This window comes from Cyprinodon tularosa, unplaced genomic scaffold (genome assembly GCF_016077235.1).
Source record: "Cyprinodon tularosa strain WSP-4 unplaced genomic scaffold, ASM1607723v1 ctg55, whole genome shotgun sequence".
In the NCBI taxonomy this organism is placed as follows: Eukaryota; Metazoa; Chordata; class Actinopteri; order Cyprinodontiformes; family Cyprinodontidae; genus Cyprinodon; species Cyprinodon tularosa.
Window position 1 is genome coordinate 2,458,514 of NW_024039285.1, and position 23,524 is coordinate 2,482,037.

The 23,524-nt window shown below is 37.1% G+C and overlaps 1 protein-coding gene across 2 annotated transcripts in view; it reads right to left on the reverse strand.

Annotated features, from left to right (window-relative positions):
* The window catches only part of LOC119796466 (fibrinogen C domain-containing protein 1-like), a 207,141-nt gene extending 183,975 nt beyond the window's left edge, over positions 1-23,166 (reverse strand). For both annotated transcript variants that reach the window (XM_038305036.1, XM_038305034.1), the window contains exon 1: positions 22,212-23,166. In XM_038305036.1, the coding sequence (XP_038160964.1) occupies positions 22,212-22,283 (72 nt within the window). In that variant the 5' untranslated portion in view covers positions 22,284-23,166. The remainder of the gene's footprint in view (positions 1-22,211) is intronic.
* Positions 23,167-23,524: the final 358 nt, after the last annotated feature.

Here is a 23,524-nt window from a genome sequence, read left to right on the forward strand (position 1 = left end):
TAATTGAGTGGAACTGAGGTGCAGTAAACAACACCAAGGATATAAAGTCTGTCAGGGTGCTTTCCTGCTGAGCTGCTTTTTCCTTCAACTTACTCAGCCTAGCCCTGCACCTCATGCAGAATCAGTTAGAGAAAATAATAAAATTGTATAATACGACAGTAAGGATCAGACACTGGATATATGTTAATTTTTTTGGGATATGTTTTAAAAATGAAAGCTCTATATGAAAATTTTACTCTGTAAAAAGAAAAGTATACCATTTTATCAGAGTTCATAGGTTTGATATTTATCAACTTGCTGAAAATAATTATGTAATAAGTTAAAGTAAGTTTCCCACAAAGCTAGATGTTCAAGGAAAACACATTTCAATGAACATCTGACACCATTTCATCCAGACTAGGACTGCGACTAATGATTATTTTTCAAATTGGTTAATCTGTCGATCATTTTTTAGTAATCGGATAACCAAAGGTTCTTTAAAGAATTTTTTTTTTTTTTTTTTTGCAAAAATAAACCAGGTGAAACAAAACTTTTCCCCTTGTTGAGTTCTGGATAGAGCATATTGACAAAACAAAAAGCTTTTTATCTTAAATGCAAAATGTTTACATATTTTTTCTTTCAATCTTGGTATGATTGCTGCTCAAAGTGGGATGCTCTGACAGCTAAAGACATGTTTTAGAGTCTCTGAACTCCAATTGATTAATCACTTACTCAATTAGTTGATGAATATTTCAATATTTGATTAATCAGGATTAATCTGAATAACTGTCTCACTCCTAATCCAGACAGAACTCCAGTTAGCCAGCTAATTATAATATGTAAACTTTTATGATCCTTCCTCATCAAAGAATCGGAATAGAGCATGGATAGGAACCAAGGAATCAAAACAAGAAATCAGAAACAGAGCCCGAATAGTTCAAATCAAAATAATGCCCACACTAATGCTTATTATTTGATCTCTCTTCCACAAATAGAACCTTAAAAAGTATTTATCTATTTAAATTTAAAACCTTTCCCTTTGATACTAAATTTAATTTAATGAGCCCATTTCTTTCAAAAGTCACCTGATGAGTGAATAGAGTTATCTGTGTGTGATTTGTACTTGATATGTCAGAAAATCAGAGAACAGACAGCACCATGAGGATCAAGGAACATAACAAATAGTTCAGCCCAATTCTAAAAAACATTATCCAAAGCTCTTAACATATAACAGTCCTGTTATATGAAGTCCAATGGAAAGAGTATGGCATAAGGGCAAACCGACGATGATATGTTCATCCAAAAGAACTTAAATGCAAGGACAGCAATTTTCAAAATAAAAGTCAAAGGATGATGATTGTAATAACAGTTGGACCAAATAAATTCACTACATCCACCCAATTTAAAACAGTGCAAAGTGCGAAAATAACTTTCCTTTCCTATAACATGGAAGCATAAAAACCTCATTTTATTTCACCGTTAAATTCTGTTTAAAGTAACTGTAGGGGCTAAGCCGACACCTAAATCCACTGGAGTGTTTTTAAACTGGAATCTTATGGTTGATGCGTTTTTGCCGGGGTGAGATGGTGAATCGGAAATGTCCAGACGCTGTTCTTGCAGTTTAAAAGCTGATTTATTCCCACTTTTGAGTGCTTACAAAAACAAAAAATAATACAAGCGGCCAGCTGTGGGTTGACAGCCTTTCCCGGCCAAGCGGTCAAAACCGATTTGTCTTTTCTGGTGAAACACACGCCCATACACACATATTTTCCTTTCTTTTATAGAATTTGTAGATATTGGCTTTTACAGTAACAGATGATAATTAAAAATGTCTCCGGACCTTTACTGCTTGTTGATTTTCTTTATTCGGACCCTGCTGATTTTTAATTGGTTACCCCAGCACCAGACCTTCAGCCCATTTTGCCTTGACAGCATTCATCACAGTGTTCACTCCTCTATTGAAAGGCCAGGTGGGTAGGTTGCATATTAATCAAAAATACTCTGTAGAATGTGCAATGTGTAACCATGTCTTCTCAAGTCTCCCTTTGTTTGTTCTTAAATAAAACCGTACAAAGGGAATGATAACAAGTACAGCAATAGTAAAGATGAAGTCCAAGAGGCATGAAAAGTATTCCTTACTAACTGTTTGTGCTATTTGTATAAACCCAGATAAACAATAAGCCAAAACTCTTGACTGACTGTCAAATACCTTCTGTTGCATTTTGTTTTTCAGTCTGTGTTTTGAACCTCATTGGGAATACTTTGAAAAATATATTGCTTGCCAGCTGCTGGAAAACAATAGAAAACGGTCTCTCTTCTCTGAGCAAAACAGTCCCTGCACTGCTTATAGCAATGCCACTATCAACATCCCCATCTGAGACTCCATTTACTATTTGAGGGGAAATATGGATCAAGTTAAAGAATACATTCTGATAGGTTATCTTTACTAAACTGAAAGAACAGAGAGGGAACGGCTTCTCTTTCAAAGTGATGATCTGTATTGCAATCCGATGTGGATGACAGCAAAATCAAAGCCGTATCAAAGATCATTCTAAGACTCTAATAGCCAGAAAATATTCCCTATAGACTAATGGTTTAACCATGCATTTAGTTAACAAGGAATCTTCTTCTCAAGAACAAGATTAAATTATATGCTTGTGTATCTTGATTATTTTGTTGTTCTTGTTTTCAGATAAACACTTGATAGATTTCATACTACATTCTAAAGATTATGATAACGTTCATTATTCTAGTCAGGGTTGTTCCATGTACTGTCGTTTTTCTTGGTTCTTGTTAAATTCTGAGGTGATCCTGACCAAAGGAAACTAGATTTTCCCCATTTTACTTTCAATGTTACAATAAAAGTTTTATACACTCAAATCATGTTTCAAAGAATCTATGGAGATTGCAATATAGACATATCCAGAGCTGGTTGTAGTGACAGCTTCTATCATTGTAACATGTTTATGCGCAACACTACACTTTCTTACAGTGCAAAAAACTGCGTATTATTTTAGAAGTGGTTCTTTTTCATTGTTTTTTTTTTAACTAAAAAGTGAACATGAAGCCTACCTTAAAGGCACACTATGCAACATTTTTCAGTTAATTAATGTGTTCCATAACGTTATGGATGATTAAATGAGTCATTTCAGGTTGAACAAAGGTATTCTCGGCCGCCCTGGTGGTCTGTGGGGGAAATACTGCACTTGCAACTGCAGGAGCACCGACCCGCACCCACAGGCTCAGAAGTCTCGTGAGAGTCAGTCTTGCTTTACGGCGAGAACTGCTACACGCCCCCAGTTAAAAACATTCTCGTTGCTAGCACAGTGGCAATCTTTGTGCAGTTATGCTACGTTCACGCAGCAAAAGCAGCAAAATCGCGTCTGCTGCTTCCTTTTTGCTGCTTGTACCAGTTAGTTCTGACGCGTGGCTGAAGCAGCTTTGCTGCTCTGGCTGCGCGGTGCAAAAGTGTGTCTGACGCGCATTGGGTGGAGCTTCACTATCCTTTCTCTGCCTTGCAGCTATATTTGCTGTGATCAGTGGGAATAAAGTAGTTTTAATATGTGTTTAAGTGAGAAAATACACCTGAAAACGTAATCAGTGCCGTCAGTTCATTCAGGTTATTATCCTGCCTTCAATATTTTTTCTGTCGGAGCCGCTCAGACCCCCACATACCAGGGATGCGCCGACAGTATGGATCCCTTCATCAGCAGCGGTTCACCGCGGCAGCTGGTAGGTGTTTTTCATCTAAATAATCCAAACTGCATATTCTGCCGGCAGATTTCTGCATTTTAAGTTAATTTAGGCGTCAATAAACTGTTTAAGAGGAGTGATCATCAGCGCTGTGTCTCTCTCCCTGCGTTAAACGCACCCGACGCGCTGCTTCAGCTGCTCAGACGTGCTGCGCCTGCTGCTCAAAACGCGCCGCAGGACCTTTTGCTGCGCCTTGACGCGCGTCAACCATTGACTTTGCATGTAAACTCGCTGCTTCTGTCGCGCCAGCTACGTCCAGTGTGAACGCAGCATTAGTCATTCGCTGCTAAGCTCAAAACAACCGCGCCTGGCTTGACGGAGAAACCAGGAGAACAGCTGAGCATATTTATGACAGTGCACTTTTACTTTCGCCCTCTGGGGGGAGCCTCGCTGGAAAATCAACACCGGTTGCATAGTGTACCTTTAACATTTTTTTTAGGCTCAGACAGGCTAAGCATCAACATATAGGCATAATTTTGTAGTTCTATATACACTCTATTATGTTTTATAACTTATTTGCTTTCGTGCTCTACAGCCTAACCACACCCTGACCTTCACACCTAATGCTAACCTTAATCCTGATCCATACACCATAAATACCAATTAAATTGATAAAGCATCTGTGAACTAGAAGATAACCAGAACAGGATTTTCTTTAACACATTATACCCATTTTAAATTACAATTTCCATGAAAATAGAAAGGCTTTCTTATAATAAACGTATGGTTCGAGTCAATAAAACAGGTAAACCCAATAACTACTTCCTTTTTTTTTTACCTTAAAGGTATAGAGGATGGATCATCTAAATAAGTTGTTCGCCTTTATAAAAAATGAGAAAACCCTCCACAATACCGATTAAAATAAGATCACATGCAAAAAGAATGAGAATGTTTTCAAAGACAGATTTTTTATGGGAAATTAAGTGTTTTATTACAATGAGATGACTTGCAACCTGTCCAGGGTGTACTCCGCCTTTCACCAATGACGGATTAAGAGGAGAGGATGGATGGATGGATGGATGGATGGATGGATGGATGGATGGATGGATGGATGGATGGATGGATGGATGGATGGATGGATGGATGGATGGATGGATGGATGGATGGATGGATGGATGGATGGATGGATGGATGGATGGATGGATGGATGGATGGATTACAATGAGATCTCACTGCACAAACCATGCCAAATTCATTTTTGATGCCATATGTCTGAGATGTCTTTGACAGCCAAATCTCATTTTTGAGGACATATTTTGAAACAAGAAATATAAGGTTAATATGTATAGCCCAAAAAGACATCATAGCAAAGGCTTGTATGATTATTTTTCAGGTTCATGGCCCTTTTTTCAGTTTCCTATGGGGCCCTATTATTTAAGTACCTTAACTTGCTTTAAACCTTGCAGAAATCATTCATTCTCACCTTTAGACTGGAATTGGCCTATAGGGAGCAGACCTCACATGCAAGAACCAGGAGGGACTCTACTTGACTTTAAGTAGAGCTTCATCGAAAGTAGATACCAAGATTCCAATGCAGGGAATTCAAAACCAAACGAATCAATTGAAAGTCTTAGAAGAACAAACGACTGACAAGTAAACAGACAGAGTGGAAAATGACCATGGGGAATTGATACTAAACAATGAAAACTTAGAAGTATATGCATCAAGAGGAAATGAGAAGCAAAGAGTATATGTAAACATAGACTAGCCTCACACACTAAGGCAACAGCACAACCATAACCTAAAAGTTACAAAATATACATAAATCAGTGAGCAGGATAACTTATGACTGTTTCCAAACAATAAGTTCTGCTGCATCTTTGGATTTTATAAAGCTCTTAGTTATGTCATGAAAAATTGTACTGAAGAAAACATCACAATAAAATTTCTTAAAACAAACTAATATTTCCTTTATTTTAAAAGTAGTATACAGGTGCTGGTCATAAAATTAGAATATCATGAAAAAGTAGATTGATTTCAGTAATTCCATTTAAAAAGTGAAACTTGTATATTATATTCATACATTACATACAAACTCATATATTTCAGATGTTTATTTTGTTTAATTTTGATGATTACAAATGACAACAAATGAAAATCTCAAATTCATCATATCAGAAAATTAGAATATTACTGAAGACCAATAAAAACAAAGGATTTATAGAAATGTTGGCCAACTGAAAAGTATGAACATGAAAAGTATGAGCATGTACAGCACTCAGTATTTAGTTGGGCCTCCTTTGGCCTGTATTACTGCAGCAATGCGGCGTGGCATGGAGTCGATCAGTCTGTGGCACTGCTCAGGTGTTATGATAGCCCAGGTTGCTCTAATAGTGGCTTTTAGCTCTTCTGAATTGTTGGGTCTGGTGTATTGCATCTTCTTCTTCACAATACCCCATAGATTTTCTATGGGGTTAAGGTCAGGAGAGTTTGCTGGCCAATTAAGAACAGGGATACCATGGTCCTTCAACCAGGTACTGGTAGCTTTGGCACTGTGTGCAGGTGCCAATTCCTGTTGGAAAATGAAATCTGCATCTCCAAAAAGTTGGTCAGCTGCAGGAAGCATGAAGTGCTCTAAAACTTCCTGGTATGTGGCTGCGTTGACCCTGGACCTCAGAAAACACAATGGACCAACACCAGCAGATGACATGGCACCCCAAACCATCACTGACTGTGGAAACTTTACACTGGACTTCAAGCAACGTGGATGAAGTGCCTCTCTTCTTTTCCTCCAGACTCTGGGACCTTGATTTCCAAAGGAAATGCAAAATTTACTTTCATCAGAGAACATGACTTTGGACCACTCACCAGCAGTCCAGTCCTGTTTCTCTTTAGCCCAGGCAAGACGCTTCTGACGCTGTCTGTGGTTCAAGAGTGGCTTGACACAAGGAATGCGACAGCAGAAACCCATGTCTTTCATACGTCTGTGTGTGGTGGTTCTTGAAGCACTCACTCCAGCTGCAGTCCACTCTTTGTGAATCTCCCCCACATTTTTGAATGGGTTTTGTTTCACAATCCTCTCCAGGGTGCGGTTATCTCTCTTGCTTGTACACTTTTTTCGACCACATCTTTTCCTTCCCTTCGCCTCTCTATTAATGTGCTTGGACATTGAGCTCTGTGAACAGCCAGCCTCTTTAGCGATGACCTTTTGTGTCTTGCCCTCCTTGTGCAAGGTGTCGATGGTCGTCTTTTGGACAACTGTCAAGTCAGCAGTCTTCCCCATGATTGTGTAGCCTATAGAACTAGACTGAAAGACCATTTAAAGGCTTTTGCAGGTGGTTTGAGTTAATTAGCTGATTAGAGTGTGGCACCAGGGGCCATAAATTTTGAACCTTTTCACAATATTCTAATTTTCTGATATGATTAATTTGAGATTTTCATTTGTTGTCATTTGTAATCATCAAAATTAAACAAAATAAACATCTGAAATATATGAGTTTGTATGTAATGTATGAATATAATATACAAGTTTCACTTTTTAAATGGAATTACTGAAATCAATCTACTTTTTCATGATATTCTAATTTTATGACCAGCACCTGTACAATACAGTCGAAATTTTTCTGTACAGACACACCGTCTGCTCAACAATGAGATGAGACCTTTAATGATTCATGCCTTCATCCTCCAATCTTTTCAACATTACCTTGGTTACTCTTTACTCTCCACACTAGTTCTAATCTATATTTTCATTATTTTTCTGATTTGACTGAGCCCTATTACTTTCTTTTCTTCATCATTTTCTATTGCCTCTTCAACCTCTTTCAAGGCCTTCCAGCCACCTTGCAATGTAAGACATCTGATATTGAAATGTTCGGTTCCTGCATGTCAGCAGCAGACATGGAAAGGGAGAAAATGAGGAAAAGACATTGAAAAGTGGGTGGGTCAGATAACAAAGGCAGATAGAGGATGAGCGAGGCCACAAGCACAGTGGACAGCTGCTGTCATCTATAACCTTCAGACTAGAGCCTTGTAAAGTCACAGGATCCGCAGTATATTCATGTTACACAAAATGGATCTCTCTGCATAACAATCCTACACAAAAGAGCATAGTGTTCTATTAAGGTGCTAAATGACTTTCTATGAAAAAAGCTTACTTATGTAACAACTTGACAGTAATGGCTCATTACTGCTATGCTCCACCAACACACAGACTATTCACACATGTTCATACCTTCGTTTTCAACAACGGGCCCACTCTCCTGTTAACAATCAGACTAGTCACAAAAGATGAAGCAACAGATTTAACCTTTGACTATAGTGGATAGCGTGTTTATGATAGAAGGTGAGAATGAAAAATAAACAGAATGTAGAAATCAAGAGTCGATTAAATGTGTTTGTGTAAAGATGTTTCTGTGGGAATATAAACGACAAATGGTAGCATAACACCTTTGAAATTGATTATAGTGCATTCTAATTGAAATGCCAATTAAAGGCAGTGCTGTCATCGAGGAAAAAAAGGAAAACCAAAATAAAACATCTACAGCCAGCTTCTACCTGTAGATTAAGCTATTTTAAATGTACTATCTGAAGCACATTTGAAAAAACAAACAAAAAAAAAATATGGGTAATGTAAACCCAAAAAGCTACTTTTATTGAAAAGATTAGTATATAGCTGAAACAATTAATCGGATTAATCATGATAAATTGATTATAATATAATCGTCAACTAATTTACTATTTGATTAATCATTAACTGGAGTGTAGAGACTCTAAAAGGTGTCTTTAGTTGACAGAGCAACCCACTTAAGCAGTAATTATACCAAAATTGTGAAAAAAATATGTAAACATTTTGCATCTAAGATTTAAAAAATGCACTATCCAGAACCGCTCATGTGGAGAAGTTTTAGTTTCACTTGATTTGATCTAGTAAAAAGTCGTCTTTAAGCAACCTTTTGCTATAAAATCATTAATTCGATCATTGAAAAAATAATGGACGGGTTAATCGATTTTGCAAAATAATCGTTAGTTGCAGCCCTAGTTGTGTATTAACCTACTTTTTAGATACTAATAATGCAGCATTATGTAATACAATATGGCATTATAAACAAACATATGGATACAATCCCTTATTAGAAAGTATAATAGGTATGTATTAAAGTTCTATAGGGTGCATGTTAGTCTTTTATAACAAACCTTGGCCTTGCAAAAAAAAAATGTAATTATATCATGGCTTTGCAAAAAGATATATATTTGCCACAGTATTTCACAATATTGTTGTGTCCAATCCACTGTTACACATAATATAAGAGCTTTCAATGCAACTAAATACGATAGGTACTGTAATGGTTCCATACAATAAAATATGATGCAACACAAAAGTGGAAAGATACAATGCAAATGTTTGAATTTTGGTCTAATTAGAGAAGTTTGTTGGGTTCTAGTTCAAAAGAGCATGGAAGAACTGTCGTTTTATATGTAGACCTTATCTCTAATTAACCTAACAGAAATATATATTAAGAGTAAGATATTTTACATAACCCCAAAAAACCTTTGGGAAGAAAGAAAGTTAGAACAAAGTTAATGCACTGTTTAAGGATTAAGTTACTCTCTTAAAATATTTTTCTACTTTCAACATGTGAAGAAATGCAGATAGATGTGTTAATGGGATACTTCATCATTTGTGCTTGAGCTTTTCAGATTCCACTGAGATGCAGTTGTTTCTATTGACAGCTCAGGTTTTTCAATTCTTCTTGAAACTGCATATTCCAGTTTTTTATTAGCACACATCTTTCATGTCAGGGAATGTATTTATCCACATTACAAAAAAAACTAACGTACAGTGTGGGAAGGCATCATTATTGGCAAAAATAGTGATTTAGCACTGTTACATGTTGCTGTTTAAATGATGACTTTGTCAGGGAATGCCTTCATTCTGCACATACTTCAAAGAATGAAATATTTCAGGGACTTAAATGCTGAAGAGCTGCCAGAAACATCCGGCGTGCTATTAAGAGAAAACATAAAAAAGTAGAACAGTGGAGTCATTCAAGTCCTGAATCCAAAAAGTTTTGGTAGTTTGTCATTTTGTTAGATGGTCTCATGCATGTTTAAAAAATTTACAAAGGAAACCACATAGAAGAATAGCAGCTTATAAGATTTTATGAAATTCTATTTAGACCATTTTAAATATCTTAATATGAAGTTTGATTTACACAGTTGTATTTTCAGGGACAAAGCTCAAACGTTGAATGTAAAAAGGGCCCTTTTTAATGGAAGCATATATTAATACTTAAAAAGGATTAGAGATGGTAATAATTTACTGGAAGCGATTTTGATTAAAAAATTCAAATTATAATGAAATATAAATATATCATCAAGGAGCAAGCTGCATCACCCTACTGTGTCCCAGCCAGCTACAAACAAAAAGGAGCTTGGGATTTTCCTTTTATCCTTGTTTTTCCATTATTCTTACGGCTAAGTAGTCTTGAATTATTTTTCTTTGGATCATTGCTCAGGGTTTCTCCTCCTCCAATAGAATCTCTGTATCAGTTCCACATCCTGCTTGTTTTTATCTTTCACATGGTTCTGGTTCAATACTTTTTTTTTCCTGTGTCTCTGTTATCATCTCAAGGGATTAGCTACCTTTTACATCTGTGCTGAGCTTCTAAGTGCATTTTCTCCTGTTGCAGGTAATATTTCTTAAGTAACCTTCTTCTTTAGACTCTAATGTTAAATATTATCAGCAATTATGTTGTTATAATTACAGCAAAATGAATAGAATAATTGTTACAAACTATAAACTGATCTTTCCAATTATATTTATTATAAAGAAGGTTTCTAAATGTTGGATTGTAGTTGCAGGACTGTATTTCCAACATAGGAAAGAAACTGATTTCACTTTCTAGCAAGACATGGCACAAAACAGCAAAAGCCCCAATACATGCTCTGATAATTGTGGAATATATTTTATTAGTCAGAAAACTTCGATTTCCTAAACAACTAAAAGAAAAACATTGGTTAATATAATCCTGGCCAGAAGTTATCCCTCTGATGTCTTCATTCCTGATTCTATATTCTTCTTGCTTTCAAAGAGAACCTAAATATCTACATCCGTGCTAAATCCAGCTCTGCATGCTGTCTCTTCATGGGCGCTACTGTCTCTGAACCATACAGTACAACATTGCTGGTGCTGTACTCCTCGCCTTTCATTCTCACGGGTAGTCTCTTATCACATAAATCATCTGACACTTTTCGCCACCCATTCAAACAGGTCTTGAAGTACTCAAGCTTCTTTATCTTTGCTCCATATGACCTCACATCTCCACTTGGGTCTCAGATTCACACACACGTATTATGTTTTGCTTCCCCTAGATCAGTAAAACACAATGCAGCTCCCTCTAACCCTCTCAGCAGCTGTCTCTTCTAGACACTTTCATAACACCACAAGTATATAATCAGGACCACTTTGCTTTTCCACTTTTCATCCTTTTCAATGCCTTCCTTACTAAAGCCGTCTTAATCTTTTCTCCGCCCTAAGGCCAAATTTGTCACTTCTTCTCTTATGTTTGGTTTCCTTCTTTTCCTTAATTATTAACTGTTCAAATTATTCTCTCCATCTTCCTATCACCCTGGTTGCAGCTGCCAGTATATAGATATGTCTATAGTTTTATAAAATTAAGAAATAAACAACACTCATGTAAACATAAATGCCTATATACTAAGACAGAGCACAGAAAAAAAGCGCATTATTTTAACTGTTTAGGGCTGGGTATTTTGGCCAAGGTCTTGAAACAATTTGATTTCGATTCATTCAGTTCTGAATCGATTCATTTTGATTCAATTCAATCTGTTTTTACAATAAGGAAAGTGGTTCAATTGCGTTTCAAAATACTCATGTATTTTATTTTTTCCTGTCATAAACACAAAGTGCAAACTTGTAAATTTGACAGTTTAAAATTGAGATGCAAACAAAACTGTCTCAAAACTTCAAACTTGTAGTGAAAAGTGAAACAAAAATGAAGCCTCACGCGAGCAAGCAGACGTGACACGATGGGGATCTTCAGAACTGCTTGTGAGCCTAAGTTTAGTGTGTGGACGAAACAGCAGACATGCATGAGCACAAACCATATTTGCAGTGTTGTCTGTAACAACTACAGGGTGTTTGCTGGTCAGCCCCAATTTGTTTACGGCTTCCATCAACCTTTTGGCTATATTTGCAGCTTTGTGGTATTCTCAGAGGTCTGTAGCACATGAGACACGAGGCCCCACTCATCTATGTAGTGGGTAGTCGTCGCCATGTTGGAATGCGTTGTGCCGACTTTGTCTGCTAAATGCATTTTCATTTGGATGTCCTCTTTTACTCGTGTGGACATCATGGGAATAACCTTTTCAATCAGATGTTTACGCTGCACCATAACATAGTGTGGTTGAAGCCTTAATTTTCCACTACAGAGTGAACACAAAAGTTGCAATAGCCTCTGGTATCTTAACTCACCACGGAGAATCTGCTGGTAATGCTATTGAGACCCTTATTTTTTTTGTTTAACTACGTGTTAGCACAGTGTGATATCTAGTCAAGTGATTCCTGAGATTTGTAGTGTTTCTACAATAACTGAACTCAACTTGACAGATCTTGCAAACCACCTGTGTTTTATCCAGCACATTATCTTTAATTCTTTTAAATCCAAAATGTTTCCAGACATCAGACTTTAGTTGGGACAGCTTGCTGAGGTGTGTTACTTGCGTTGTGATTCACTCACACCTGCTCATTTTAAATTGAATGTCAGGCACGTCACTATAAAACTAATCAATCTTATTTCCTACACTTTGATGTTTTCAAAGATTTAAATGAATCGAACCAACATAGATTTAATCGATTTTTTTACCCAGCCCTAGTACTGTTAATTTGGAGCCTTTGTCAAAGGATTATCTGGACTTAGACAGTTAAGATGAAAATCTACACACAAATGAAATTTTAAAAGATCCTATCATATGTTTTCTTGGTGCCACACAGGACAAGGCAGGGAAGACTGATGCTGAGGTTGTTACAGGCTGCACTGCTGCCATGGCATGACCCCTCCCCCCAAAGGGAAATCACAGGCTCAGTGAACCGCAGAAGTCTCTTTGCACTGTTACAGTCCACAATGCCACTTTACCTCCGGCCGGATCAGCAAGTGCATTAATTTGACAAGGGCACCCCCAACAAAAAACAGAAGACATCCAATACACACACCACCCCACCACCCTGTGACAACCTTCCAATATTACAAAAATCCTTCACCTACAGTATAATGTAAAATATGGTAGCTGTAACCGTAAATGTCATATCATTACTCTACAAATCAGAGGTGTTTTAATCATGATTATTATAGTTTGACAATTAATCATAATCATAATTTAAAGGTGGCAATTTTCATTTTGCACATGCTATCTTATTAACTGTCATTTGCATAGGGCTTTTTAACAAGCTGTAGCAAGTGACAGTGAAGGCTGGCATCTGTTGAGCCAATAAACTGGGGGTATAGTTTAAAAAAAGGCTTATATTCAATTAGTGTTCATCTTTTCTGATCGTGGTTGTCATTTTCTGACTCAATGTAGCTTCCTAGTTTGTTTTCATTATTAAAAGCATTGACACCATTCTTATTAGCTCTGCTTTGGTAACTATTAACTGTGTTTATTTCTTCTGCCTTGCAAAAGTATTCACACTGCTTTAACCTTCTTATACTTTTTTCTCATTTTACAACAGTACCGGTAGATCTTCTTAGAATTGTATGTACCAGATCCACACAAGGTTGTGCACATTTGCGAAGGGCAGATAAAGTTATGCATGATTTATTATTTAGTACTAAGAAACATCTAAAAAATGCAGTTATCCCCTCTTAAAAAAATTTGCTTATGTCAACTGGAAGGTAAACTTCTGCCCCAGGCTCTAACTCCATTATTCTTCAATCCCTTCTGACTGATGTACAGTACCTGTCCCTGTTGAGACAAACAAACTGTAGGATTGGCGTGCTCAGAAAGCATTTTGCAGGTAAGCCAATAAGGTCCAATTGATGCCATATACTCCTGCTTTCTCTGCTCTGCTTTAATTCGAACCTGCTCTACTTTCTGTTGAGCTAAAAGAACAATTTCCTCTTCAAAACATTTAATGAGTTCCCTACTTGGCCTGTGGAAAACTGATAAAGGACTTTCTATCACTATCTTTCAACAATGACTTTTTTCTTTCCACTGATCCAATAAATCTGAGGAGTGCATGACTAATAGTTTTTCCTATCAACAGATTCTTGACCGGAGCTTTAGATTTCATGGCCTTGCCTCTCTGATTAAATGCTTTCCTTGCTTGACTCACATTAGGAGGACAGACCTACCATGCCTAAGGTTTTCTTCTATACTCTGTCAACTCAAAAGACCTGCATTACAGGTAGATGCATAACATTCGGAAAGTTGCTTGACATCTTAACCCTGTCTTCAACAATTTCCTGTTGTAAACTATTTCCTCCACATGTAGTGTGTCTAACTCTGAAGACAATTGTTTACACTGAAATTCATTTTATTTTCTTTGGGCGGGGATGTTAAAAGTAAAAAGTATAACAGAGATGTGTTTGTACTACATTTTTTTTATTTAATTAATTAATTTCACTTCGACTTCACAGTTTTGTTGGTTCTGGTTTATCCATTGAAATCTGTAACATGGACTAGGGTTTGAGAAAATGTATGAAAAATTGATTGGCTTATAGATTTAAAACAGAGCTTTTTGTCAGTAGCATGTTAGTAACATACTCCAGGTAAACGGCCATGTCAACCTCTGATGGGTTTGTCAAGTGTGACTAAGTGACAGGTGTTGAGCAGGGCTGTCAGTTAGTTTTTCTGTTTTACACAAAAGCTTAAAATCAAAACCTGTCAAAAGAGCCTGAGCTCTCAAGCAGTTTTTTTTTTTTCGCTCTGTTTGGGCTCTGTTGTCTTAAGCAGACTTTGCATCAATTTGCCACAACATGTCAAAGTCCCCAGTCAAACTTAAAACTCAGCTGTCTCTTACCACTAGCTTGGTTTCATTTAAGGGTCTACTTAAATGAAACCTATTTATTGATACAATTGTAAGCTATTTTAAACCTTATCACATTTAAACTGTGTTGGGGATTAAAAAACTATCATTGTAAAAGCCACCAATATTGTTTTGTTACTGTTAACCTCTTAACATCCTCAGTAATCCTCACTTTTCTGCAAGCCCAAATGGAAACGCAAATAAATAAGGAACTGTAAGGACACATGACATGTGTGATACTTAATTTGAAAGCTAACATCTTCTGGTTTCTGAACATTCAAATGAAAATAGTGTAACTAAAACACTGCATCAGTTCAAACAAGACTCGTAGTAAAGTTGCTTTTTACTCTCAAAAATATGAGGTATTTTTAAATTGCAGTAACAAAGACATGCCTGATAGCATGCATTAGTCATTATATTACATTTATTCTGCATCATGTCTGCAAAAAACGTCAGATCTGCAGAACTGCAGAACTGCAAAAAATGTCAGATCTCTAGATATAACAGTTTTAGAGCTATGGGACTTTTAACTTCTCGTGTCACTAGTGTCTCCAAATCTCTCCAAATGTGCCAAATTATGCCACATTGTGCTAATTGCTTTGACACAGCAATTTGATACATAAAATTACACTGAAGCATTTTGATGACCATAAAATTTTTTTGAAGCTTATATGTTTTTCTAATTTCTGATATTTCAGCGTCTAATGCAACTATGCACTGATACTAAAGGCTTTATTCAAATTAGCCATGCTTACCTTTGTTTGAAAGCGCTGTAAATTGCGCGTGGTCTTAACCAATAGCAGCCAGACTTTATGAGGAATAATAGGATGGGACTCCGTGCTTAAGGCGATGAATAATAGGGAGCGCTCATTATATTTCAAGAGCTCGCACTGAGTCAAATCTAAACAGAAATGAATTTTGTTTTATAGGCTGGAAAGTGATGAGAACAAACATACATAACATTGAAAGGACGTGTTAAAGTTACTGTGCTGTTATTAGCAAGACGGTTAGCATTACCTTTGAGGATCGAAATGTTCTGATTGCCAAAATTTGACTTTATGTGGCCATTTTCTCATCCTGGACTGTTTACTACAGATTTGCTGGGTTAGTTTTAATCTTTGGATGCTTAGGATTGGAGTTTTAATATGGCCTCAGGAATGCTTCAACAGTAGGAAGCAGAAGTTTTATTTTGAAAAATATTATTTGACGTGCTGCTATATCTTTATGAATTGTGCTTTGGTGCTCGTGGTGTCCATAAAATTAACGTAGTGATTGAATTGTGGAGAATCTAAGCTTTCAACTACTTTTTAACATGTCTATTATGTTATTAACATGTCTATTTAACCATTGTTATTTTTGCATCTTGTTGTGTTTCATGAAAAATACGAACAACTGGTCGCCGGCAACCCTGCAGATTTTATTAAACCTCCTTGTAGTTGCTTTGTAGAAATGCTAAAAAGATTTATTGAAAATGATTCAAAACAAATTACATATGAACACTAGACTATAGGTTTCTCGTTGTATCTTCTTTATAGTAAAGGCCTTTTGACTTGTGTATGAAAGCAGTTCTTTTTCATCAAATTGACTGGAGAGCTGATGATAAAGAGCCAGGCTTAGGATCAGTTTGTAATGAAAACAATTTAATCATGTCTTTGTTTTTGTTTTTTCCATATCCATTCTTTACACACTGTTTCATTAGATTTAGCCCATAAAATTATTTGACTAATGTGGTGAAAGGATTGAGTTCTGGCCTAAAATACACAGCGTTACAGCAGTAATCCATCATGTTGACAGTTGACACTAAAGACCTCCCTCTGTGATGATTTGTGATGGCAAAGGTCCCGACAAAATGGCACTTTATGACATTGTCGAAGTGCGAATGGTCTGTGCCACCACATGTGGGTGTGTGTTTAACTGAATTACTGCAGAAAGATAAATCCTGGCAGGGACATCTAAACCTGATATAATTTCTAATTGGGTCGCTGCAGAGGCTCGTTCTGATACACTTTCGATAGCAGAAGGCTGTGTGCTAATAATAGCTTTGTTTTGTATCTAAGGGAGGTAAATCTTTCATTTTAAAATGTTAGACATATTTAGTATCAGACATGATAAAGAAGTATAAAATAACTTAAATTGCTCTTTTATCTCAGTGGCTATGCACAGAAAGACGTTGAAATATTAAAGCTTACCTTTTAGAAAAATATATTTTCACTGTTAGTTAAATCATCTGCAACCTAAAGCAGATCCTCTAACTCCACATTTCCTCATAAGCTTTTAATGTTCGAGAAAAACTCTTTCTGTATTATAGAATTATTTCCCTGTCATAAAAATAAATTATGTGAAGTAAACTTAAATTCTAAAACCAAACTAAAAGATTAAACAGATATAACTATCGTTTCCAGCTTCCCAAACTAGAGGACAATTCTGAGCAATTTTAAATTGGGCTGGATTAAAGATTTTGTAACTATAGTTTATATTTTCACTAGGACTGCCTTATTTGTCCTCTTAGTTAACAAAAAGAATAGCTCTCATCTAAAGTTCCCTGGGAAAATAGGCAGGACAACGAAAGGGTGAAAAGAAATTTCCAACTGCAGATATATTTGACCTTTTAAGACCGTAGTTTTTTTATTCACATACAATCTCAACCCGATATTACAGATCCCTGTGTTCTGTCACAAGATACCAGCTGATCATCTAAGATAAAATGTCTCTGTGCCTTAAAATCAGACAGCGAGAGTTCCAGAATAACAAGGGTGTGGCTTACAAGTTCCAGCATTGCAGATTTCCCTCAGGTGGAACCACTGACAGAGCATTAGCTCAGTGTCACAATCCTGATGTATATATATATATTTTCCACCATAGTGCGAATGCAAGGCATGTTGTTGAGCATTATTATCAGCGTGGTGTAATTTGCATCAGACTGCGCTCTTTTATATATTTCTAATTCAAATGGACACTGGATGATGCAATCTATCTCCTCATCCATCATTTTACCCTCAACCTTTACACCAGAGCAGGGGTCTCATCACACTGTCTCTGTTTTCACATAATACCCAATACAATTCATAGTAATTAGAAGTTTATGACTACCTCAGGAGGTGGATTGGGTATAAAACATTGGGGGGGCAACTTCAGCTTCTTTAAAGGGACATTTCAGCTGGTCAGGAACATGGCCACAACATTTAGACTGAGGAAAAAAAGGATGATCACATAGGATCTACTCCTTATGCTTGCTTTCACAGAAAGTAAAAACGGACATGGAAAAATAGGCCCCTATAGCATGTCTTAGTATCTCTGAATATACAGTTCAGGAATGCCCACAATAAAAATACTTTATTTCTATCTGTACCTTGGAGACCAATGTAATAGCGCTGTTTATTGTTTCACAAAATGCCTGTTTGCATATTGATGAGAGTAACATGCAAACATGTATTTGGTGAGAAATGAGTATTCACCGTAGGGATGCAAAGGTTTTTGGTATTGCTAATTTGGTTGAAACATTTCTCAAGATGAGATTTTCCACTTTAAATGCTCTCGAATTCGACAATCTGACAGTAAAACAATACCCTCCCCCACAATCGCCATAAAAGAGAAATGTATTGTAAGCATTTTTAAACATCTTTACCAGAGGTGCTAATAAATCCCTTTGGTAAATACTAAGAGTTTTGCCAACATGTTTGTTTATTCTTCATTTAGATCCATTTGGGTTGTGCAGGGTAAGCTGAGACTGTATAAACTGACAATTTTTGTGATTTCTGAGTTCGCTGAGTTGCCATGGCACAGCTGTTTTCTGTGGGGTTTTTTCTCTCTCTCACTTCTGGAAACTTAGGTGATCTCAAGGAGATATTGATTGCATCCAGTCCAGGAGGGGCAACCCCACTGGGCCTCGCTGTCTTCTCAGTTATGCTGGCTGTGTGTCTGAAAACACAGGCCATGTTCGGTAAGTAGGAGAAATCACAAAGATAAACATGGAGGAAAGCCAAATACACTGCATGGGAAACAAATGAAACTGTTCAAACAATTATTTACTATTATATCTTTATATTAGCTTCCATGATGCTGTCTTTTTTTGAAGATCAACAATATATAGATGCAAATTAGTAACCCATCGACCATTGTTAAAGTATAATCACTTAATTGGTCTTTTATCAATGATATGAAAGCAAAACATCCCTTGTCTTTCCTTTTCCATCAATAATATCCTATATGGATGTTTCACCTGAAAATTCACATCATAATAGCTTAACGTAAAAGCATATGGGGAAATATGTGTTATCATCCTATCAAAAAACTGCATAAAAGCTTATTTTTCTAAATTCTAAAACCCTGCCTCTCTTCTGTAACAAAAATACAAGGTGTTCAGCACTTTCAGGAAGGAGCATAATATCCAGCCTTACAGGAAAAATCTCCTTTCCATATTTGGTCATCAAAGTACAGACTGAAACCTCTAAGAGCCCTCCATTACCTGGTCCCTCCTCACTCCTTCTAAAATGACTGTTGGAAGCGTGAGCTTGGAGATAAAGATTTGGTGTAAGCACTCAAGATTAGAGATACAGCTAAGGGATCACACACATATGCAGAGAAAACGAGTTCTGTGTGACTCTGCATGACAGCAAAATAACAAATGGAGTGGAAGGAGACAGATTGATGGGGGGGGAGCATTAGCAGTCCCCATTTCCCACAGCCGCTCATCTCATCCTACGTCCCTCCTGATTCTGCTTGCCGCAGCCAGCATTGCGCTTATGGAAGGTATTTGTTGTCTTGTCATCCTCTAACCTTCCCAGTCAGCATCAATAAAGTATTGAGATTTCTTTCTCCATCAACATACTGTACACACACAATGAAAAATGAAACTTTGCCCATCATAAATAATTTTCCATTCAGTCTGTTTTCCAGACTATGTCTATATTCACGTCTCTTGAAACTGCTTGGTTTTGCCTAATACAGGATTACATGAAAGTCTCACAAATGTGAGATATAGTAAACTAAGTATTGTTCTAATTGACTCAACTAATTATGGCTTCTGTACTGGCCTAGCTCATATAGTGCAGTAATTACATTGACACTAAAATGGGCACCAACAGAAAACCTGAAAGACCTCTTGAAATAAGGCCTAAAGGCAGAAACTATAGATTGCATAAGACCCAGAGCAGAATTTTCATCTAGGAGCCAACTCACAGCTAACGCTATCATCCATCACCCTTCTTAATTATTTGCTCACCAGGTCAACACAGGGAACACAGGGTTTAAAGTTAATATCCATGTCTATATAAGAGAATGGGTTTCGCTTCAGTCACTTTGGTCAATTTGCATTTTCTAAATAACGCAAGTAATAAAGAATTGTCTTAATGGGAAACATGCACCTTTTGTATAAATGCCTAAATCCTATAGATATAGAAATAATTATCTTGCATCTAGACCTCTTGCAATATCAGCACAATCAGCTTTGTGAGTTAACTTCCTGACAAAGTTTAAAACCTTTGATTCAGGTTTGTCAGTGAAACCATAACAAGCACTACCGGACTGCTCTGATAACAATCTTCACTGCAGAAGTTCTTACTGAAAGAAGTAGACTAAAGTTTAGCTATTTTCAGTAACAAAAATAAGAGAAGTTCATTATTATCATTATTGTATTATTTTTATCACTTTAAACCTTACATTTGTCATCAATCAAAGGCTCCCCATTTGTAGACCCTGCTTACAGAGCTTATCATGCTAATTGGCATTAAAAAAAAATTTAAAAGTAAACTTTAATATTTTACTTTCTTTCATAACTGTGGCATCCCATTTAAATCAAATGCTTCTTCTTTGCCCTTAATATAAACAATAAGCAGGTAGGTAAACAAAAGAAATTGAATGTTTTAATGTTGCCCTTTTAGCTTCATATAGCTGATGTCTGCAGGTCACACTTCTAAATAAATCAGCTAATAATGTGAGCTGAGCAAATCTTTAGTACAAACACCATCTTTGGAGATCTACCTGTACATGTCAGAAGAGAAAAGCTATTATAGTCATCCAATACTATTAGTGAAACTCATGCAGATTGACTATACAAACAGTAATATATCAAGCTTTTATTTCTGTAAGTTTCCAACCTGTTGTCTGTGTAGTTTTTTCCACAACATCTTTTCCACTCAACTTTCCAATAATGTGACTGGGTATAGGACTTCTAACAGTTTCAACTATAACATTTTGTAGCTAGTTTTACTTGTCTGTGTATATCAGCCCAATAGTCCTGTTACCTGTTTGTGAAAGTATTTCATTGACATTTTTGTAAAATCTTATGTAAAATTATTGTTTTTAAGAAATACATTTAGCGGTTTTCTTTCACTGTTGACTATATCACCTATGATCAATAGAAATAAACACCTAAAAGATATCATTCTGTGTAATGAATCTGTATATCACTTTCAAAATTTAATGGTATAATTCATTGAAGTACCCTTGTATAATGAATAGTGTGGCAAATGAGCAGCGCCCTGCTTGTCTGGAGGCTGAAAGCAGCAGTAGAGTTTGCTTGTGCCTCAGGCAGCCTCAGCCTAGAGGATTTGTGCCACTGGCATGTCTCCCTCACTGAGTAGCTTCATACATGCAGCCTGTTTAAATTTGATTTAGTTGTGCAAACGCCTTTTGACACAAAACTGATCCTGTAACAATGGGAAAATGTTCACAACTGTTCATTTTGCCTTATCATCCTTTTTTTCTTTCTTTCTTTTTTTGCAAGGGGTGTATACTAGAAGGTTATGGAACATAATCTCTTGCTTTAATGCATTTAACAAGCATCACAACCTGTCCCCGTTTTAATTAGGGGAGGACAAATAGGCTCATGGTGTTTTTACTGCCCTGTGCTGGCAGAGGCAGAAGGCTCTAATAGTGCCCCGAAATCCGATTCCGCGCTCCAAGGGAGCTCCTCTCCCTTATGGGCTGTCAATAACCCTCCACTGACCTTGTGAAAACACATCGACTATTCCCCAAAGTGAGCTTGCCTGACTGTAACACAACGCACGTCCGCTCCTGTCTCAATTCATCCGAGCGGGGAGACAGCCTAAACGGCTCAGGAGGGGTGTTAAAAGCAAGAACGCGTCCGTATGCCAAGTTTGGGAGGATTTCCATACATCAGGGAACATGCGTATAAAGCCCCGAGCTCTGCATGGAGATGAAATTTGCTGAAGACGCAGCCAAGATGCGTAAACTATGATCACCCACTGTGTTTTTTTTTTTTTTTACTACTTTCAAAATGTACTCATTTCCATTTAATTGAATGTTTCTGATAAACAGCATTTAGGATTATGTGATGTGCAGGTTTCTTTGAGGAATATAGGCTCATTTCCACAGCTATGTGTTCTATAACGTCTCCACAGTGCAGAGATTCGCCCGTGAGGCATATATATACCACCAAATTCAGCGTGGTAACATTGCACCAAGCACATGAACCACTCCTCAGAAGCACACAGCACAGCGTCAGCGAGAAAAACACAAATACATTTATAAATACCTGGTTTTTATGCCGAGTTCCATCTTCGAGTTCAGAAGAGCTGTTCATGTTTCCCCATCGGTCATTTACCATCCCACGGAGAAGATGCGCATCAGATCCGCCTGGTTTCTGTCCCGGTGTCAGAGAATAAACCCACTTTTTATTTTAGACTGATATTAAAGTCCGCACTTCTGGGGCAGCCTACTCCATTAGGGAAAAAACAAGATGCGAAGGTAATAAGGAAAAAATATTGGTAGAGATTTCAAGTTCTTCAGCCGCAAAAATTGCGCACCAAAACGAGACTTCAATTCCTACCCGGAGTTTCCTATTGAGTACTCCATCTCAACAGAAAAAACAAAAAAAAACACGTGTTTTATTTAAAAGCTCCGATGTTTTTTAATTTTTATTTTACTTAAATCCAATGTGCCTCAAATTGCTCTGGAGATAAATTAAAAAAACATATAAATGATCCAAAGAGGAGAAGGTCAGTTTTTGCTTTTTTTAGTCGAGCAAAATCAAATTTTCCGTCCACTTCTTAAGAGAAGTTAAAAGGCTGCCAAAGTTAGAGTGCGTTTATTTGAGCAGGATTTAGATGAAGTCTCAAAATATCCGCGTCTTCGTTTCTTTTTAATACTTGTTTACGCGTCGGGAGGCTTTATGCCAAACCTGCAGGTGGATAGAGCCTCTCGTTGCCCATTTGCGCCAGTTGGATCAAAAGTCTGACAAGACGGGTGTGAAGATGGAGATCAGCGCGCATCTCCCCACCGGTGAGCCGAGCCAGCCCCCTTGTTCCTCTCCGGCTTTTAGTCAGTAGCCCCCTTTCCGTATGCGCGACGCGCTCCAAGGCTGCGTTTCCTCCCCTGCACCGCCCTGCCTCTGATTGCTGTACCACTGACTCACCGCCTCCTCTTCCGCTGAACACCGCACCGCTCCGACCCTCCTATTCCACCGCAACCAAGGCAGGACCAGATGGTGAGAAATCAGTGGGTAAAGTGTCAATTGAGCACAGCAACAGAAAAGTTGCTTGTGGCGTTATGATTTGGAAATGAAGGAGTGGATGCTCTCACACAGGGCAAATGATAGGGATATCTGCTCCTGAAAGCAGCCTGGTTTAAAAACAATGCACTCTCATGGGAAAAATACAAAAAATAAGGTTTGAAACTGTATTTTTTTACATAAGCAAGTGAATTCAAATAACTGTATATACAACTTAAATCTATTTCTAGAGATTTTTATGTGTTAGAAGTAAAACTATTTTGCAAATCCATTAATCTGTTGATTTTAATTTTTTTTTATTAATAATTGGATAGCCAAAGATTCCTTATAGAGAACTT